At 35.2% G+C, this 21,436-nt stretch overlaps 1 protein-coding gene and 1 pseudogene across 1 annotated transcript in view; both read left to right on the top strand.

The window, feature by feature from the left end:
- Positions 1-21,036, top strand: part of LOC145297782 (uncharacterized) — a 246,130-nt gene extending 225,094 nt beyond the window's left edge. Inside the window, exons 3-6 of the mRNA XM_080144041.1 lie at positions 884-1,059; positions 2,773-3,184; positions 15,248-15,418; positions 20,483-21,036. Coding sequence (XP_080000167.1) covers positions 884-1,059; positions 2,773-3,184; positions 15,248-15,418; positions 20,483-20,940 — 1,217 coding nt within the window. The 3' untranslated portion in view covers positions 20,941-21,036. The remainder of the gene's footprint in view (positions 1-883; positions 1,060-2,772; positions 3,185-15,247; positions 15,419-20,482) is intronic.
- On the top strand, positions 8,760-8,892 carry LOC145298003 (U2 spliceosomal RNA; annotated as a pseudogene).
- Positions 21,037-21,436: the final 400 nt, after the last annotated feature.

Raw genomic sequence — 21,436 nt, 5'->3', positions numbered from 1 at the left:
GTTTTATTTTTTTTAAATATTTTTTGCCCCTTCCATAAAGTGGCTTCATACCTTGTTTGAATCGATTACCAGTAAAATCGAAATCATACATATAATAGTAGGAACAACTCCGAAAAACATTGAAAAACGAATGGGAGAAATTGGAATCAGATGAATAGCTGCAAAGATACAACGAACAACAATAATAAAAACAGCTGAAATATTAAGAAAAACCCTTGAATGCGCAGACTAACACACATGAACCACATGCGTGGGCCAGACAAACTGCTGCTAAGGCAAAAACATGAAGAAGTCCTAAGAACATTGAATCTGCATATCTGCATGTTCTCAATCCCCTCACCATCCCCTCCCATTGCCCCATCACCCACCCACCCCTAAAATGTGTGATACCATATAGCAGAGAAGGATGGAAAGACCGAGGAGAGAGCGCCGACCAGACCTCCGCTGGACAAACGCTAAGAGAACTAGGATCTTGGGGTGGCTTATTGCCACTCAAATTGCAGTGGTGACAAATGGCCGCTGCCAGCGAAAAATCAATAGTGAGAGGCTGTTGTGATAATAATAACAGTAATAATATAAATAATAATAGTAATTATATTATTAATAATAATAATGATAACAATAATAATAATAATAATGATATTAATATTAATACTAATAGTAGTATTAATAATAATAATAATAATAATAATGATGATAATAATAATAATAATAATAATAATAATAATAATAATAATAATAATAATAATAATAATAATAATAATAATAATAATAATAATACAAGATATGTCTGGAAAATCCTGGACAAAATGTTAAGATTTATAAATATTCGTTTAATTGGGTTTTCTCAAAATCTTTGAATGTGATTTTATTTCTGTTTCAGATATAATCCTAGAAGCTCGTTATGGTTCCCACCGGAAACAACGCCGGAGCCGGACTGCGTTCACCAATCAACAACTGGCTGCACTGGAGAAGACGTTTGCAAAGACGCATTATCCGGATGTTGTCATGCGCGAGAGATTAGCCATGATGACAAGTCTACCGGAAGCCAGAATACAGGTGTGTATATATGCATTCGAGTCATGGCTCTCAGATACCTCTATTGTATAGAAATCAAAGGGGGCTCCACTTTCACACGCCAGGCATCTCGATGCTTAAATACGAACGCAAATTCCTTGAACAAAACTTTTTTTCCCTAGAACTGCTAGCTTATGGAACTCTTATCCGCTAGCTTGCTTTCTAGCTAACTACAACATGGTTGTCTTTAAGTAGAATGTAAACAGGTTTTTGTTGAGCTGCCCTCTTAAATAATAAAATTCTTCTCAATTTCCATGGCTTGATAACCTCTCTTCTCATTCAACTGGGGGATTTTTGTCCTTGGCCTAAAAAAAAAAGTTTAGACTATTCCATTTTGTTCCATTTTGATTGCGGTGTAACGGTGGCTTTGTGTAGTTTTATTATGTCAACTCTCCCATACTCTCTCTCTCTCTCTCTCTCTCTCTCTCTATCTCTCTCTCTCTCTCTCTCTCTGTGTTTGAGTACGGTTTAGTTTATTGCTAATCGCCTGAGTCGTCTCCAGCGTTGAATGCTGACGGAACTGCACAAGCACCTTTTGCAAGGTCAAAGTCTCTCTTCTCTCGAGTGCTGACTTTTCAATTTCACTCGTCTCTTTCTGTCTTGTTTGTTTCTTCGGTGTCTCTTGCTGCACTAATTATTCTTACGGTGTTCTGAATTTTTAAATTCTTTTTTACACAGTCTTTTATACAAACCAGCCTTCTTCCGCCGGTTGTCTTTTTCACATAGAGTAAGTCAGTATCATCTTTTGGATGTAGTGCATTGTGCATAGTCATGAGTTTCCTGGTTTTCTGGTCGAGATGCCTCAGGTCTTCTTTGATCTAACTTATAAACGGTCCAGATTATCTTACTAGTGACACTGCCAATGTGTGTATGTCTTTAATTAGGTTTCTACTATATAGTTTAATTTCGAGGAGTTATTATTATTATTATTATTATTATTATTATTATTATTATTATTATTATTATTATTATTATTATTATTGGCTCACAAGGAGCTTCCACACAGGTCTTCAGAGATCTTTCCCTAAAAAGAGCCTGTGGTGTTCCCTGGAAGTTGAGTGACAACAAGTCTCTCCAGATTTCCACTACTCTCCACCTCCTTCGATAACATTTTCAAATAAATTTGCATTATCTCAACAGCTGCTTGCCATTGATTTCTCGTTGGCAGCAGCTATTAGTTTTTGCTGGAATTTGAGTGGCAATAAGCCTCCCCAAGGTCCCAGTTCTCTTCGCACTTATTCGACTAAGGTCTGGTCGGTTCATCGGTCTTTCCTTCCTCCTTGACTCTACTTGGTTATTTGGTCTCGCTCTTTGGGGGGGGGGGCAATGAAGTGGCAATGGGGGTAGGTTTGGCTTAGAGAACTTATAGGTATGCGGTTTCAGTGTTTTTGGTTCCATGTAGTTTTTCATGTTTTGCCTTTGCAGCAGTTTGTCTGGTGCGCACTTTTTTCTCCTATGTGTTTGTTGCCACATTGAATGTTTTTTCTTAATGTTTCAGCTGTTTTCACGATTGTTGTTCGTTGTATTTTTCTAGTCATTATTATTATTATTATTATTATTATTATTATTATTATTATTATTGTTGTTGTTGTTGCTGCTGCTATTGCTACTGTTATTACTCACTAGGAGTTCTCACACAGGTCATCATCAGAGATTGCTCACTGACGTCTTTTTGATTTCTCCTCTTTATCGCAGGTTTGGTTTAAAAACAGACGAGCCAAGTTCCGCAAGAAACAAAAGGCCTTAAAGCAGAAAGAACGACAACAAGACGACCCAGCAGCGGCCAATAATGACAACAGTCCGTGTCGGGAAAACACCGTTGACAAACCGGGCCATTCGCTTTCTTTACAGCAGCACCTCCTGCAACATCCGCAGTTGTCACAGGCAGGGGCGGCCGGCGAGGGGTCAGCGATGGCGGTGGGTAATAACATCCGGAACAATGTAGCGATGGGGGCCGTGTCCCACTCGGACGAAAACCCAGATGTCGGGGAGATGACGCATCGAATGGAGGCACCAGAGGAGGAAGCTATAGCCATGGATCAGAGCTGCGATGTCACCGATCATACTTCGAAGTGTATAGAAGATTCCAAATTAGCCGGTAATTCAGGTACATATTAAAATGTTAAATTTTCTTAGTACTTTAAGGTACTATTTTTCATATGGTTTCAGATGACGTCATATTAACCGTACATGTCATGCATATATTGTCATATAGTTGGGGGCCTGTATAACATAGATACATGTGTCGTCTAGTGGTTGGATTGTATGCAAGTATATAGACGTTTGTACATACGTGTCACTGTTATTTAAATTACGTGTCTATATACCTGTGTTCGTCTACGGCCGTCTAGTGTTGAGGTCGTTTAATCTAGAGTTTGTATATATATTTAAATTTAGAGTGTATATATATATATATTTAAATACAGGTCATGATGGGGTAAGAATATGCATAAATACCTTTACAATACAAAGGACGAATAACACTTATTTAAGGTTTCAACATCTGGCCAATCGGGAACATATATGGCCCATCTTTGGTCTTGTTTGACGGAAAGCTGCAACGAAAATTCTTCCCAGCAAATGATAGAGCCTCGGGTTTTATTTACGGTAATTTTCTATTCCAGGGTGTTTTCCCCATTCCAAAAAAAAGCCACCAACCTAATAGGTTTTTTTTCTAATAATTCAGTAATATTCATGCAATTTCGACTGCATAATTTGGAAGCTACAATTGTAACTTATTAGAATTGACAAAAAATGGATTAGTTGAATTATATGAACTTACGTATTATCAAATTACAAAACAGTAAAAATTCATGCATATCTCGGCCTAACGTTCGCAGGGAGCATGAGTTGGAACAGATACATTGAGAGCACTACCAAGACCGCTGCGAAGAAGGTGAACTCTCTCTACCGTGCTAGAAAGGTACTTACGTCTGAAAGTATCCTGTACCTCTATAAGGCCACCATTCGCCCATGTATGGAGTATTGTTGTCATATTTGGGCTGGCGCATCTGCTACTAGTCTCTCACCCCTAGACAGGGTTCAAAAGAAAGTCGCCAAGCTGTTAGGTCGTGAACTGTCATCTAAGCTTCTATCCCATCAACGAAATGTTGCATCCTCTGCCTGTTCTACAAGTATTTTTATGGTGAATGCTCTGACGAACTACAAGCACTTGTGCCTCCTCGACGTAAATATCCCCGACAAACCCAACAAGCAGCTAAATCCCACTCCTACACAGTAGAGATCCCCAGGTGTAAGAAAGCCTTTTACTCCAATAGTTTCTTTCTCAAAACTGCTAGACTTTGGGACTCCCTTCTGGGATTCTGCTTCCCCAACTGTACTGACATGCAGAAGTTCAAGTGTAATGTGAACAAACATCTTGCTACTCATCTCTTTTCCTAATACCCTGCAACTTATGCCCCAAATAGTAGCCCCCTACATCAAAGTAACAGTTTGCATTGTTTAAGGTGAAAATGAAATTAAAAAAATATCTAAATAACAAGTTGTCACATATATATTTATGACTGAATTTAAAATTTTGTATCAGCGACTTCTTTTCTTTTCCTTTCTTTCCGCTGTTTCCTCTTTCTCTATCTCCCTTTCTCTTTCATATTTTAAGGTCTAATAGCAACCGGGTGTAAATGCTTAGGTTAAAGTGACCTCAATAACCCAATTACTATTACTACTTATACTACAGGGTGGTCAAAAATCAGGTAACATGTTAAAGGTAGAAAAAACAATATGATCCATTATAATCTCTATTCGTTTAATATTATTTGTTTAAATATTTGAGTGTAATATATAAACTACCCCTCCTGATTTCTGGCTTTGGGGCTATGTAAAGGATAGCGTTTATGGCAAGAAGCCTGATACAATAGCGTCTTTAAAGTTATTTATTGAAGAGGAGATTGCGCGGATATCAGCTGACATGATTACACGTGTTACACAATCAGTGGTTAATCGCTTCCAGCGATTGATAGAGAGAAATGGACGACAATTAACAAAATAAACATATTTCATGTTTGTTTCATTTTATATTTCAATGTATGGTACTTAGATATACGTGTATTGCTAATATCGTTTTTCTTTAAAATGTTACCTGACTTTTTGACCACCCTGTAGATAAAATATCGCATATTTCATTTATATTTTAATGTTTAATCGAACCCTACGGAATTCTTTTTCTCTCTCGTAGTGGGTCCATATTATATAAGAATTTTTAAGATGTTAATATGTTTTATCATTTAATAATAATTTAATATGTTTACTATAAATATATTTATATTTATGTAAAATATATTAATTGCATAATAAGTATTTCATGAAACATTATCTACGAAACTTTTCAGCAAAAATTTTTCTTGGATATTACAATTATGCTTCTAATTTATTTTTATTGAACGTAACTACATCATCGAATATCCTTTTATGAACTTGGTTTCTTTTTGGATTTCTCTGCAAGCTTTTTAGTTTGCCAATCTATGTGCCAAATAGCAAAATTTATGACTGCTTATAAACATTATGTTGCTAAGAATATTTTCTCTGGTGAGATAAACCATTTATTGAAAAAATCAATGGATTAAGAAATTGTGTATTCTTTGTCGAATAATAAATTTGTCGTAATTTTTCCTAGAACTGCACGCCTATGGAATTGCCTTCCGTTTTCCTGCTTTCCAGCTGACTACAATATGGTTGTCTTCAAGTCTAACGTAAACAAGTTTTTGATGAGCCGTTCCATATAAGTTAACAAATTTACCGGATTTCCATCACTAACGATTACTATATTGTTCAGTTTCTACTGTAAACTCTTTAATCCTTATCCTCGAGTGGCCTCTTAGCCTTGATAAGTGGTGATTATGTAAAAAAAAATTATTTAGAGAATTTAATGCCAAATTTTCATTACATACATGCATACATACATACATGCATACATACATACATACATACATACATACATACATACATACATATGAACACATTTATAAATAAATATGAGAATTTTCTTTTTTGTTGTTTAAGGGAGACTACTCTTCCTAACTCCCAGGGGAGATATATCATACTGAATATCGTTCATCGCTATATATGTGTGTATGTGTGTGCGTCACTTTCGCATTTCGTGCACGTACGTCTTTAATCTTAATCATTTAAGTAAATAGTTCGTGCTTGAAAGACTTGAGCACAAATAAAAATTGGAAAGCACTATTTTTTTATTGGCGTAAGAATATCTGTGCGGAGTAATATATTGACAATCTGTTCTTTGCGTCCATTTATTTTTCGATATTCTTTTGTATTTTTCATTAATCAGTAAAAGGCGGGCACTTGGAAACAGACGTTAATCTCATAATAAGATAACAATCACAGGCAATCGACTAATGTTCAAGATTTTGTGTTTGGAGAAAAAAAATCAGATTCTTAATTCTTCATAAAAAATAAAAAAAATATTTTTTTAAAGATGAGAAGTCATACTTGATGCATAACTTTTTTAAAACTCTTATTTTAATCAGCAAAAGAAAGAAATACATCGGTCTTTAGACGTGAACACGGTAACAGGTCTCAGCAACAATAAATACTTCGAGTAGAATCTGGAGTGAAGCAACGCTTGCGCAATCTCCAACGGTGATCACTAAACGTTCTTACAATAGCCGTTATTAGTATTATTACGGCGATTAAACGTATCTACCGATCCAAGTTACTTCCGGTTCCGACACTCGTCGGAAATATACGATGTTACCTTATCTGAAGACACCCAAAGACAATGTAAATCAACACATAACAATCCCCTGTGCACGTTTAAACTAAAGTCGAACACATTTCTGAGGAAGGCATATTTTCCCGAAATATAATACAATACAAAACTTCTATCTGACCATGCTGACGCAAGTAAAAACATAATACCAGTATAAAATATAAGATATATATATATATATATATATATATATATATATATATATATATATATATATATATATATATACTGTATAGATAAAAGTTAATATACATTACGTTATATGTCTTAATATTTGATATTGGCCGGACAACGCCGAATGATGTGCTGGTTGACGATTATAATTATGATCGTTATTAATATTCACTAATAAAATTATTTTTGTTTAAATGTTTTAATAGAAAGAAACGTTAGTTTTGATAACTAGCACAAACAAAAATGTTAACTTGATGTTAATTTGATAGTGGAATTTAAGCTAACCATAATATAAACAAAGATACGTGACAAAAATCCAGCAAGGATCTTTAGACTTCGGGTAGTGATGACGTAATGGAAAATATAGATTTTGAGACGTAGAGTTTTAGTTACGAGAGAGATCAGTTCGATACGCAGTGGACGGAATTTTTGGACAGGACACTCATGGAAATCAGAAGAAGGCGACTTAGAAAAATGTAATCTTATACAAAGCGGGCCAACTCAGAAAAAGACCTCAGCAAGGAATAAATGATTATATAAAAATATAATTCCCGCCAAAGCGTTTTCACTTTCGATTAGAAAGAATATTTGAGGTATGTTTTTGCTGGTTTTCCAACCGACAACGATGCCTATAAACTGCAAAAAATATGTATACGCACATCAAAACACAATAGAGAATACACTAGACAAATCATATATCAAAACGTTTATCATCATAAATTAATAGACTCATTATACACTGTGGAATACTGTTGACATATCTGGGCAGGAGCTGCTAAAAACAGCCTATCCTGCCTTGACAGAGTACAAAATAGACTTCGTGGCTTAGTGGGGGGTGCCCTTTTCTCTACCCTGCAACCTCTCTCCCACAGAAGAGACGTTGCGAGCCTGTCCTTGTTTTATCGTTATTTCCATGGCAGATGCTCGTCTGAACTCCAATCTCTGGTCCCCCCCTCGCCAATCTTTCACGAAAAACACCCGTCTAGCTGAATCCACTGTGAAAAATCTCCCCCACTCTATATCTGTGCCTAAATCAAAACGCGGATTCCATGAACAAAGCTTCTTTTTTAGAACTGCACGCCTGTGGAACTCTGTTCCGTCTGCCAACTTGGATGTGTTCAAGTCCAATGTTAACAAATTCCTAATGAACCACCCCCTTAAGTAAACACTTCAGCAAATCTCCTCACTAACGTAATGTACTTGCAATAACCCTTATCCCTGAGTGGCTTCCGGGCCTTGATAAGTGGTGATCACTGTGTAAAAAAACAACAACAAAAAAACACCCATATATGCCCTCGTAATAAACATACATATACATAAATTATCATATATATATATATAAAGTAACATAATATTTTTTTAAAATACATTTGACTACACCTAGATTTGAAATAGGCCAGATCACTAGATATCTACGCTCCCCGCTAAAAAAAGTACACACAAAGGAAGGATTGAACCTAAGGTCAACTGGTCCTTTGTCCTGTAAGTGCCTGCCCATTGGCTGATTAGGAAGGGTGCGGTGGAAACTAGAAAGCTGATTGGCTAACTAAAAACTTAATGGAATGTGCGTATATAAAAACGCGAGACAACCACAACTCTTCTGCATAAGCCTGACAAATCCTACCGTGGATGAAACGCGGAATATTCTGTGTAGCTTAATTGCCATATATATTTTTTATCTTACTACTTACTGCTATATATATATATATATATATATATATACTAGGAGAATAAAATTACAAAGTAATCATATATATAAAATATAGATTCTTGGCCTTTTGGTCAAGATCAAAGTGTAGTATCTGTTCTTCAGACGCTGCACTTCATTTTCTTGTTCTCTTTCGGTGGAGGAGAAATCTTTCACGACTGAGACAATTTTTATTTTTGTACCTTTTCTCCACGTTAAAAAACGACCCTGGTGTCTAACTCTGTCCCGTGGGGAGGCATAGTAAATAGGTACAACAAATATGCTAACGATGAATAGGCATATGCGTGTTTGAATTTTTGCCGCAACGATTAATCAAGAATTGAAAAAATCGATTTGGGGGGCGGGGGGGTATCGGAGTTGGGAAAGATTTTTGATATTGCCAAATATTTTGTTGTAGCATCGAATTAAATATGTGATTTAACAAAAGTATAATTCCGATGAAAGGCATTGCAGTTATATATTTAAGATATCCACTACTCTTAATTTTCACAAAAAAATATCTGAATTTTACGAAGGGATTCAAACCCCCCTTTGCATAACACTAAATTAAACTAAATGTAGCGCGCATTATGAGCACCTTATGTCGGGCACTTTCGCTTGAAAATTCATAAAGATCGGTTTATTTAGTTTAGGAGTGAATCCGATACATAAAAACAGTTAAATATATTTAAATAGCTAACTTTATACAAATACACACACTTACATGCACACACAAACACGTGTACACACGCACACACATATAACGCACGCATATACACAGACACATTAACACATACAAACACACATACGAACACACATACACACATACGTAAACACATACACACTTACGCACACATGCACACACATACACACGCGCACACATACACACACGTCAACAAACATACACACATATACACATAGCCCTTACGCATACATGTACACACGAAACGCTTTAAAATTATTAAATTTCAAAGGACTCGCGTTGATCTTTTTGGTCACGCAATCTTTCTTATCATGTCTTGAGAGCCAAACGAATAATGCGTTTGCGATTTTTCAAATTGGCATAAGGAAGAAACAGGATGGGGAGAGATATGCGATAAAGAAACGGGGGAGGGGCTAAAGACGAAGGAAGAGGAGAAACTAAAGAAGAAAGGCGGGGGAAAAACTTTAGAAGAAAGAGGAGTGCGAACTTAAGAAGAAAGAAAGAGGGAGGGAAAACTTAAGAAGAAAGAGAGAGGGAGAACTTAAGAAGAAAGAGGCAGGGAAAACTTAAGAAGAAAGAGAGAGGAGGAACTTAAGAAGAAAGAGGGAGGGGGAACTTAAGAAGAAAGAGAGAATGAAAACTTAAGAACAAAGAGGGAGGGGGAACTTAATAAGAAAGAGGGAGGGGGAACTTAAGAAGAAAGAGGGAGAGAAAACTTCAGAAGAAAGAGAGAGGGGGAACTTAAGAAGAAAGAGGGAGGGAGAACTTAAGAAGAAATAGGGAGGGGAACTTAAGAAGAAATAGGGAGGGGGAACTTAGGAAGAAAGAGGGAGAGAAAACTTAAGAAGAAAGAGAGAGGGGGAACTTAGGAAGAAAGAGGGAGGGGAACTTAAGAAGAAATAGGGAGGGGGAACTTAAGAAGAAATAGAGAGGGAAAACTTAATAAGAAAGAGGGGAGGAACCTTTAGAACAAAGAGGGAGGGACAACTTAATAAAAAGAGGGAGGGGGAACTTAAGAAAAAAGAGGGAGAGAAAACCTAAGAAGAAAGAGGAGGGAAAACTTCAAAAGAAAGAGGGAGGGGGACTTAAGGAGAAAGAGAGAGGGGGAACTTAAGAAAAAGAGAAAGAAGGAAGTTACGACCACACTTCTTCAACTCTTAATACATATCGTTTTTATATTCTTCCGTGTATATTTCTTTAATTAAAACTTGTCGAATATGTAGAATTTTATTCTATTCTATTTATTGTATATTCTCTCTCATTCTAGCTTTGTTTAAACTCGATAACATATTAGCTCTTGTATAATCTACGATCGAGCACTTTTCGTTTCTTTAAACTAACTTGTGATACAGACAAATATATATATATATATATATATATATATATATATATATATACTTAATTTACTCACATAAAATTAATATACGAAAGTATAGATTTATGCGTAAACTTCTTTTACTTCAAAAGTGCTCAATACGTAGGTAGAGCTAGTTAGTAAGTTATAAAATGTATATGGCGATTAAGCTACACTGAATGTTCCGCGTTTCATCCACTCTAGATAAGCCTGAAGAGTCCTAGAGTGGATGAAACCCGGAATATTCAGTGTAGCTTAATCGCCATATACATTTTATAACTTACTATATATATATATATATATATATATATATATATATATAGTGTGTGTGTGTGTGTGTGTGCTCTTTAGGCGGTATCTCCTGATTTTGACTCTCTATGGCGACAAAGACCTCGTTCGTATAAACAGTATCGCCTGAAGAGGCCTCTAGTTACTAGTAACTAGCTGACCGAACCGAAACATGCTCATGATCGTGTAGCAGTATATTACTGCTTATGTAAAAACAAATAAAGAGTATACCCTGCTCTTTTTCGGTATTGAGCACTCTGGTAATAACCTCGTTAAACTTTATTGGTTACTTTACCTCTGAAAAACAATAACCTTAGATTATATATATATATATATATATATATATATATATATATATATATATATATATATATCAACTGATTGCCTGCTCTAATTGGGGACCCATCTCGTTGTACCTGAAGGAAGCTTCACATGCTTTTCGCAGTGACTAAGTCCACGGTACATTTTAGTCTGCATTGCACTGTAGAAAACCTACTGTTCATTTTATCAAATTATTTTTATATATAATGTCTTGAATTAAAGTTAAAAAATGCAAAAGATAAGTATCATATTCCAATTGTGTTCTATACAGAAACATTCATTTCGAAGGCGTCTTTGTCATATCAAAGAACCTACTGTTGATTTCATGTGCCTGGCCTTACTTTCTGGATTTGCTGTGACAAGGGCTTGAATTTAAGTTTAAAAAAGATAAAAGTCGAATATCATATTGAAACTGTGTTTTAAACAGAAATATTAACTTCTAATGCGCCCCTGTCATATCAAAGAACCTCATATTGCTTTTATATGCTGAGCCTTTCAGCTTGTGTGGTAATAAAACTTCTTAAATGCGTGGTGTAAGGCTGTGTAAGACGCAAACTTTAGACCAAATCGCCTGTTCCATCTTTAAGAACACTGCCAGGCACATAAAGTACCTTCATGTGAAATTCCCCCCCCCCAAATAATAATAACCCAGCCGTTTTCGATTCCATAGGGAACGAATTCATAGGCACACAGACACACAGACAATGTTCCTAGAAGTGAATATATATATGTTCAAAGAGTTTTTTCCAAACTATCCCCCGCTAAACATACATGTACACATGCGTGTGCGCGCATGCACACATGTACGCGCGCGCTCATACACACACACACACACACACACACCTTACATTACCCATCGCTTTCTTCCTTTCATACCTATTAGCGTCGGTTGCTAAGATCTATTTTAAAATCACGAACTCTGAGTTAAAACGCTCGTTTAACGGTCTTTTTCCCTATTTACTTTGCATTGTTTCGCCTTTTCAAAGTCGCTGATGATTTTGCGCTGATGTCATTCAATATCCTATGGTTGATTCAACGCAATGAAACCATTGGTACGCCTTTGAAATATGTACATATATTGTTCTGAAATAAAGAGATGTCTCGTGATGCGGGGTTCGAATCGTTCGACTGGTATTAATCGTAACACCCTGCACTGAAGATTCCCGAAAGGATGAAACACTACTGTCTGTAGGTATTTAATAATTATTATAGTAAAAAAATAATTATGAAGCCGCTTTAAGAAATTCGTTTCTTATCGTTGAACACTTTCAGTTGAATTAAAAGCCAGTCAACTTAGCTCTTATGCATAGATCATCGTATAACGATCAGATCACTCTCTGACTGACGTAAATGAACATTTAAAATTAAAATGTTTAAATTCGACGTTATTTCACGCGGTTAATGGTAGCCGAATGGATTAGGTCTTCGCTAAAACGAGCCAGAGATGTCTCGTGATGCGGGGTTCGAATCCTTCGACTGGAATTAATCGTGATACCCTGCACTAAAGATTCCAGAAAGGATGAAACACTAGTGTCTGTAGGTATTTGATAATTATTATAGTAAAAAAATAATTATTATATATATATATGTGTGTGTGTGTGTGTGAAATTCAAAAAAAAAATAATATCCCAGCCGTTTTCGATTCCATAGGGAACGAATTCATAGACACACAGACAATGTTCCTAGAAGTGAATGTATATATGTTCAAAGAGTTTTTTTCCAAATTATCCCCCGCTAAACATACATATACACATGCGTGTGCGCGCATGCACACATGCACGCGCGCGCTCATACACACACACACACACCTTACATTACCCATCGCTTTCTTCCTTTCATACCTATTAGCGTCGGTTGCTAAGATCTATTTTAAAATCACGAACTCTGAGTTAAAACGCTCGTTTAACGGTCTTTTTCTCTATTTACTTTTCATTGTTTCGCCTTTTCAAAGTCGCTGATGATTTTGCGCTGATCCCATTCAACATCTTATGGTCGATTCAACGCAATGAAATCATTGGTACGCCTTTGAAATATGTATATATAGTTCTGAAATAATATTATATATATATATATATATATATATATATATATATATATATATATATATATATATTAATTGCATGGCAATGTCAGAGGGGAGACTACTCAGCAAAAAAACATAAGTAAAATTTATCCCAAAGCAGCAAAACTAAAGCTGGCTTGCCAGACCACATATGTATACACAAATATAGGCAAGATCGGGCATATTTTATTGGTTTGAAAATGTAGGTTCTATTTTACCAATTGTCATAAAATTTTCACCATAGAATATTATTATACATTTCAAAAAGTCTGTAAATGTTCATGTAATTTCGTCCCAAAGAACTAACGGTATCAGCATTTTAATATTTAATTTGGCGATGAGTATAGATGTATCTATAGCTATATATATATCTATATCTATATCTATCTATCTATCCATATATATATATATATATATATATATATATATATATATATAATGCTTCCTACCTTAGGTTGAGCATTTGGGAAGTGATACACAAATTACCATTAACGTATGAAGCGATGCCCTTTGTGTAAACAAATTGAGCTTAGGTACTTTGGACAATGTCAAAACATTGTAATTTCACAGCTCGTACAACAGCCGTATAGCGCAACGGTTTGAGCTCCGAATGTCATTTGGGCGATCGAGTTTCGATCCTGGCTTGAGGTAGTTGCTTATCTAGCCGTACTGATGAGCTGTGAAACAGCGAAACAGTACGGTATGTTGATGATTATATATATATATGTGTGTGTGTGTGTGTGTGTGTGTGTGTGTGTGTGTGTGTGTAGATAGATAGATAGATAGATAGATAGATAGATATGCCACGATTTTTGTCAATTTTATAAGTTCAAAATCTCAGAAACAAATGAAGGCTCGTTAAAAATTGTGTAATAATATTTGCTCTTAAGATTGCACATTAAGGGGATCATCCATCCTCTAGAGCCTATTTTTTGCACTTTCTACAGCCATAAAATGTTTCAATCATAATCATTATTTTCTTAATTTTGCATGTGAATGAAAAAATATCTTATTTTTTTCACCCAAACCTTTGGCCTTGATGGAGGAAAAACTAAAACTTGCTGCTCTGGTTTCAAATGATCTGCAATAACAGCCAGGGGAGACTTAATTCCAAATATTTCTCATATATCTGGTTTTCATACATAAAGTAAATTTCACGGTGTATAATGATTATTTGATATCCATAATCGTACCTTATTTCCAAAAGAGGGTACATATCACACCTGAGAATATTTGTAATCAACTCTCCCTTATTTCAGATAATTTGAAATCATAGAAGCAAGTTTTAGTCTCTCCTCCATCAAGGCCAGAGGTTTTGGGGAAATATATATATATATATATATATATATATATATATATATATATATATATATATATATATATATATATATATATATATTAAGAGGTATATTATATGGTAAAAAACAAGGATAAAGAGTGCTTAATACGTTAGTAGAGCCATATAGCATCTTAGCTCTTTCTATCCACACACACCCACCACCGTCGCCGTAGACGATTGCTGACTTTTGAACTCCGTTTCGGCTTTGTCATACGCTCAGGTAATCATCCAGAACGCAGCAAACTTTTTTACACGCTCAATTATCTATTTCCCTTTCTTTCTTTTCTTTTCTTTTCCTTCTCCCATTCTTGCATCGTCTTATATATATATTTTTACAAATTTTTAACACACACACATACATACACACACAGATACATACATACACACACACACACACACACATATATATATATATATATATATATATATATATATATATATCGTAATCTATTTAAAATATCTAACGTTATATGCGTTTCTCATTTTTTAATTGCAGATGACCATGAGTGTAAACATTTTGAAAAAATGGGTCCGAACTCGACCACAACAACTGGACTGGAAGTGACGGAAACGGAAATACAGAGAGGGGATATTTCCGATAGTCCAGGATTGACAAAACCTCTTAGTATTTCATCGGTTGACGCATTTTTAGGAGGGCCAAATAATGGTAAAGTAATTGTTGATATATGTATACCTTTGTAAAGATTAACCATCGGTTGATGCATCCGACTAAAATTCTAAAATGAAAGTATTCAAACTAAAAGACACACACACACACACACACACACACACACACACACACACATATATATATATATATATATATATATATACGTAATGTATATTAACTTTTATCTATACAGTATATATATATATATATATATATATATATATATATATATATATATATATATATATATATATATATATATATATTAGTGTTGGAACGATTCATCAGAATTTTGGGTTTGCTGGAATCGGCAAAATGTGTGTTTATTTTCCGATGCCAAAAACGATTCTGTAATTGTCTTTTTATTTGATTTTGTTCCATTGTTGGTAGTAATGTTTAAACGAATATTCATTTTTCACAACCATTAAAACTAAAAAAAAAAAATCCATAGGCTGCATAATGTGTTAACTTTAGTAAAAAATCGTTTGTTTTTTCTTTCATCGGATTATTTCGATTATCGGTTATCGATACTTATCGAAAACTTTCTGACGCAAAATTTATCTAAAAACACAGCAATGTAAATAAAGTACGTTCGTGTGAAATTTCATAAGAATAGGCCCAGCCGTTTTCGAGTCCATAGGGAACAAGCTCACAGACACACAACGTCCTTTCACACACACACACACACACACACACACACATATATATATATACATATATATATATATATATATATATATATATATATATATATATATATATATATATATATATATATATATATATATATATGGTGGCTTCCTTCTTCAGCCTTTGACAGACTATGGATACTCAGTGTAAGGATGCCTGCACATTGAATTTTTGTTGAATGAGTTGAACAATTTCCAACCACACATCTCGTTCCAGTGGCAAGTGGAGGTTTAGGGCGACTGGAAACATTGCCGAGATTAGTAGAAATCACATATAGCGACTAGACTTCCTAAATGGTCACCCATTTGGTACTACCCAGGCTCAGCATTGCTTAACTTCGGTGATCTTATTAGAACCGGTATATATATATATAATCATTTTGGGAGGATACAAAATTTAATTATGGCTTAATGCAGACTAATTAACATGATCATTAAAAAATAAAAAACAATATATATATATATATATATATATATATAGTAATTTATATATATGTTGTAATTTATATAAATATACCTAAAAAAAAAAAGAAAAAAAGGAAAACGTCTACCTTAAACCACAAACCTAGTTCTAAAACAGATCCTTTGTTCGATAAAATGCATGCCCATTGGCTGATAGGAAGGGGCGCGGTGGATACTAGAAAGCTGATTGGCTAACTAAAAATCCTCAACATATATAAAAACGAGAAACAACCACAGAATTCGCGCATAAGCCTGACGAATCCATGAGTGGATGAAACGCCGAATATTCAGTGTAGCTTAATCGCCATATATATTTTATAAATTTCTAACTAGCTCTACCTACGTATTGGACACTTTTGAATAAGTACTTAAAGTTTACGCATAAATCTATACTTTCGTATATTACATTTATGTGAGTAAATGAAGTAGTTATATATATATATATATATATATATATATATATATATATATATATATATATATATATATATATATATATATATCACAGAGTTTATGACATGATGTTTACGGAAGAAAGAAAATAAGCAAAAGATTCATCGGACTACTATTCTCATGTTGAGTGTGATTTTCACAATGTTTCGGTCGATGTAACCTCCGACCTTCTTCGGGTGTATCTTGTTGAACTCTGGAATGTTTCTGTCGAACTCAGGAATTTGGACGGAATTTCGATTCCTGAGTTCGACAGAAACATTCCCGAATTATACCTGAAGAAGGTCGGGGGTTACATAGACCGAACCGTTTTGAAAATCACACTCAAGATGAGATCAGTAGTCTGATTAATCCAAATAATATGCATAACTAATCCTGATCTCAAAAATTCAGAAACCTCAATAAACAAAGGGTTATGGCCACCACGTTCCCCGGACATGTCATCATTTTGTTTTTGGGGTTTTTTTTTTTACTTTAAAACAAAAAGTCATGCAAATAATCCCCACAATCTAGACCAACTTATGGATAACAATACCAACGCTATCAAGAGAATCACAAGAGACGATCTGCAAACGTTGGTAAAACGTGCCCAGAAATGCATAGTCGTCAACAGGGAACACTTCCAGCATTTTTTAGAACACTACAGGAAATTACAAACAACACCACAGGAAATTACAAACAACACTACAGGTTGGTTGGTTGGCTGGTTGGTTGTTTTTGTTTTACGGCATATCAACCCTTTTCGGTTTATTTAATGCCGAATCCAGTGATTTTGAAGAACAATTTTTTTAATAGAATATATTTGGTTTTGCAAGTCAGTTTCTATTCAACCCATAGTTGGGATCCTAATAAGTTCTACAACTCCGGGTCAGAGTGGACCTGGGAGCAATGGCAATTAAAGTGTGGCTCCACACTCCCCAAAGCCCGCATCTTATATAACGCTACAGGTAATTTATGCAATGTCTTAGATGTGCTACCATAGATGGTAGTGTCGTCAACAAAAATGTCTACGAATGATGTAAGGATATGATTTGGAAGATCATAATGTAGATCAGGAAAAGACTTGGGCCCAGGATGGACCCCCTGAGGGACTCCAGCATTTATACTGTGAGCTTCTGATTTTTGCCCATCAACTACTACTCTTATGAACCTATCAGAGAGAAATGATTTTATAATTGAGAAGACATTTCCAGTTATACCATAGCTGGAGATCTTGTGAAGTAAACCTTTATGCCATACCCTATCAAAGGCCTTTGATATGTCAAGAGCAATTGCCCTAGAAAGGTTGCCTCTGTCGAGAGATTCGCTAATCCTATGAGATATAACTGTAAGCACATCTGCTGTAGATCTAGCAGAACGGAAACCATATTGTGTGTCACTAAGAAGGTTATTTTTGCTGAGATGGTTGATTACTTGTCTATTTAACACAGATTCCAGCAACTTATTCATGACGCACAGGAGACTTATTGGCCTGTACTGAGAGGGGGATGAACGATCACCTGAATTCTTAAATACAGGACATACTGATGAGATTTTCCAGGGAGATGGGAAGCAATTCTCCTTAAGACAACGTTTAAACAGTTTTGTAAGTATGGGCGCTAGTTCAGGTTGAAGTTTTTTGAGTACTATAATTGGAATATCGTCAGGGCCGGTTGCTTTACTGGAATCAAGGTTTTTGATTAGCTTGGCAACATCACATACAGATATTTGTATATCACATAGTGTATTTTCTGATACAGGAGGAAATATTGTGGGTTGGCGGCCTTGGTCGCAAAGGGTAGAATTGGTTGCAAAGTTCTTGGCAAAGAGTTTGGCTTTGTCTGATGCTGACGAGATTACCTCAGGTCCATTGATGATAGTTGGGATAGAGCACACGCTTCTGTTCAGGATTCTATTTGCAATTTTCCAAAACTGGTGGGAACCAAGCCGCTGCTCAGCTACTTTGGACTTGACGGACTGAGCATACAACTCTCTTGCGTTCTTTATTACTTTCTTACAATGGTTGCTGGCAGTCCTGAAAGCGGCTTTAGTTTCCATACATCTATTACGTTGGAAACAGTGGAAAGGGGGGGGTAACGGTGGATGCAGGATGGTTAGGGGTAAATTATTTTTAGTTTTAATTTCAATTTTCTTATTTTACAGTTTATTTACTTTCTTGTTAGTTATTAAATATTGTTAGTATATTTGTTCCGGTGTTAAATGAGATCCAATTAAAAAAGGGCTGTAGTTTTTTGATAAGTAATTTTAGTCCTCGTGTGCAATTGTTAAGGTATCGAATTTTAGGATTGTTCGTTAAGATATTTCCAATGTCGGACGACTGCAAGTTTTATCCTGGGATTTAAGGTGTTGTTTTCTGACGCACTGATAGAAAAGCGCTTGAGTAAAATATGACTGAACAACAACTTTTGGGTGCAATTCTGTACATATATATATATATATATATATATATATATATATATATATATATATATATATATATATGAACAAATGATTAATAAAATATGTTAAAAGACATCTTGAAAAAGAGTTAAAAACATATTTAATTTTACAAAAGGAAGCACAAGATAAGTGGATAGTCCTTAATCCGCGGAGTTTCGAAGAAATACTCTCCTTCTCATCAGAGGGCAGGAATTAGCAAAATGTAGGATCGCATTTTGCATATAAAAGTATTTAATGAAACTACAAGTAAGTAAAAGATCTTACTTGGTTAAAAAAAAGGGTGAGGTAAGGGGAACAGGAGGCAAAAGAAAAATAATAAAAAGATTTCACATGAATGGATAGTCCGGTGAAGGGTAAAAATCCAAAAATGGTAAAATCCAAAACGGTCGAATTTAAAATTTCAATCCACTGGGTAAATTCCAAATGGTCCAAAATCATCCAAAAGGCAGAGTTCCTTGGAAAAAAATGCAAATGGAATGAATTCCAAACCATTAAAAGAAAAGTACTAGAGATAATATTTGAAACACGTCTGTCAAGGCTGGGTGAATCAAAAAAATTAAGGCTTAAAAAAAACCCGAAAAAACGGTGACAATTTAAATTTGAAAAGCAAGGTCAAACTGACCCAGACAAAAAGCGCGAAAGTTAGCGTTAATAATTAGGTCAGCTTATATATGCACGTGAAAGTCTCAGAAATAAATTAAGAAAACTGATCAGAAGAACAAATAAATGGCCAAGTTCAAGAAATGAGGTGCCTGTTATAAATATACATACATATATACATATATATATATATACATATATATATATACACAAACACACACATACATATATATATAAAATAAATAAATAAATAAATAAAATTAAAATATATATATATATATATATATATATATATATATATATATATATATATATATATATATATATGAGAGCGAGAGAGAGTGAGAGAGAGAGAGAGACGATTTTCTTTTGTTTCTTGTTTAATTTATTTAATTAATTTTATTTTTTCTCTTGATTTCAGCTGATTCACCTTCTCCAAATTTCGGCCGGACACCCTTAACGTTTCCCTACCCGTATCACCAAATTGGATTGTTTAATATGCATCAACACACGCTCGCGGCCGCCTCGTCCCTCTTGCAGAAGCCGTTCGCCCACTCGACCTCCACGCCAGGCGGCACTACGAGCTCGGCGGGAAGCGTCCTGCAGATCAGCCCCAACGCCGCCCTGACGGCCGCCTACCAGGGATGGCCGTACTACATACCAACATCTCTCCCAGGGTTCTCCTCGCTGACCGGAGACTCGTTCACCACCAGTGGTCAGCATACCACAGGCCGGACTTCGAACCTGTCACCCGCCGCCGCCGCCGCAGCAGCAGCAGCCGCTGATATCACAGGTCAAAAGGACGCCATATTGTCGTCGAGCATCGAAAGCTTACGATACAGGGCAAGGCAACACACGGCGTCTTTAGGGTTGTTTTAAAGGAACACTATTCAACATGGCGCCCATTGCATTTCTTTAAAATCTGTTTTTATTATGAAGAAACATTCCAAGACTGATTAATTCGAACAAAATAAAAGAATTGATAACCTCTCTCAATTAGACATTTCAATAATACAATGAATATTGGCGTGTGATTTTTATATCTCAATCGATAAAAGTCTCTCAACACTTATTTTGGTGCTACTATAGCGTGATTCCTAGCCTCGTTTTCTGTTCCTACTTCAATATGGATGATTAAGAAAAAAAAAACACACACACACACAACTAAATGAGAAAAAAAAATACAAAATATGTAATATCCCCTCCCAAGTTGATTCGACCATTTTCACTTATAAAACCTTAACCTTTAAAAAGTGGGGAAACATTGCTAAACACTTACTAATTACTATTTAGCTTGAAGACAACTTCACCAAGCTGAGTACAATCACAAAATCCTAGGCACGGCCAAAAGGTGAAAGAGAAACAAAGTTGTTTT

Source organism: Euprymna scolopes, chromosome 18, assembly GCF_053919585.1.
Source record: "Euprymna scolopes isolate OS-2025 chromosome 18, ASM5391958v1, whole genome shotgun sequence".
Lineage (NCBI taxonomy): Eukaryota > Metazoa > Mollusca > Cephalopoda > Sepiida > Sepiolidae > Euprymna > Euprymna scolopes.
This window is presented reverse-complemented; position numbering and strand designations above follow the sequence as displayed.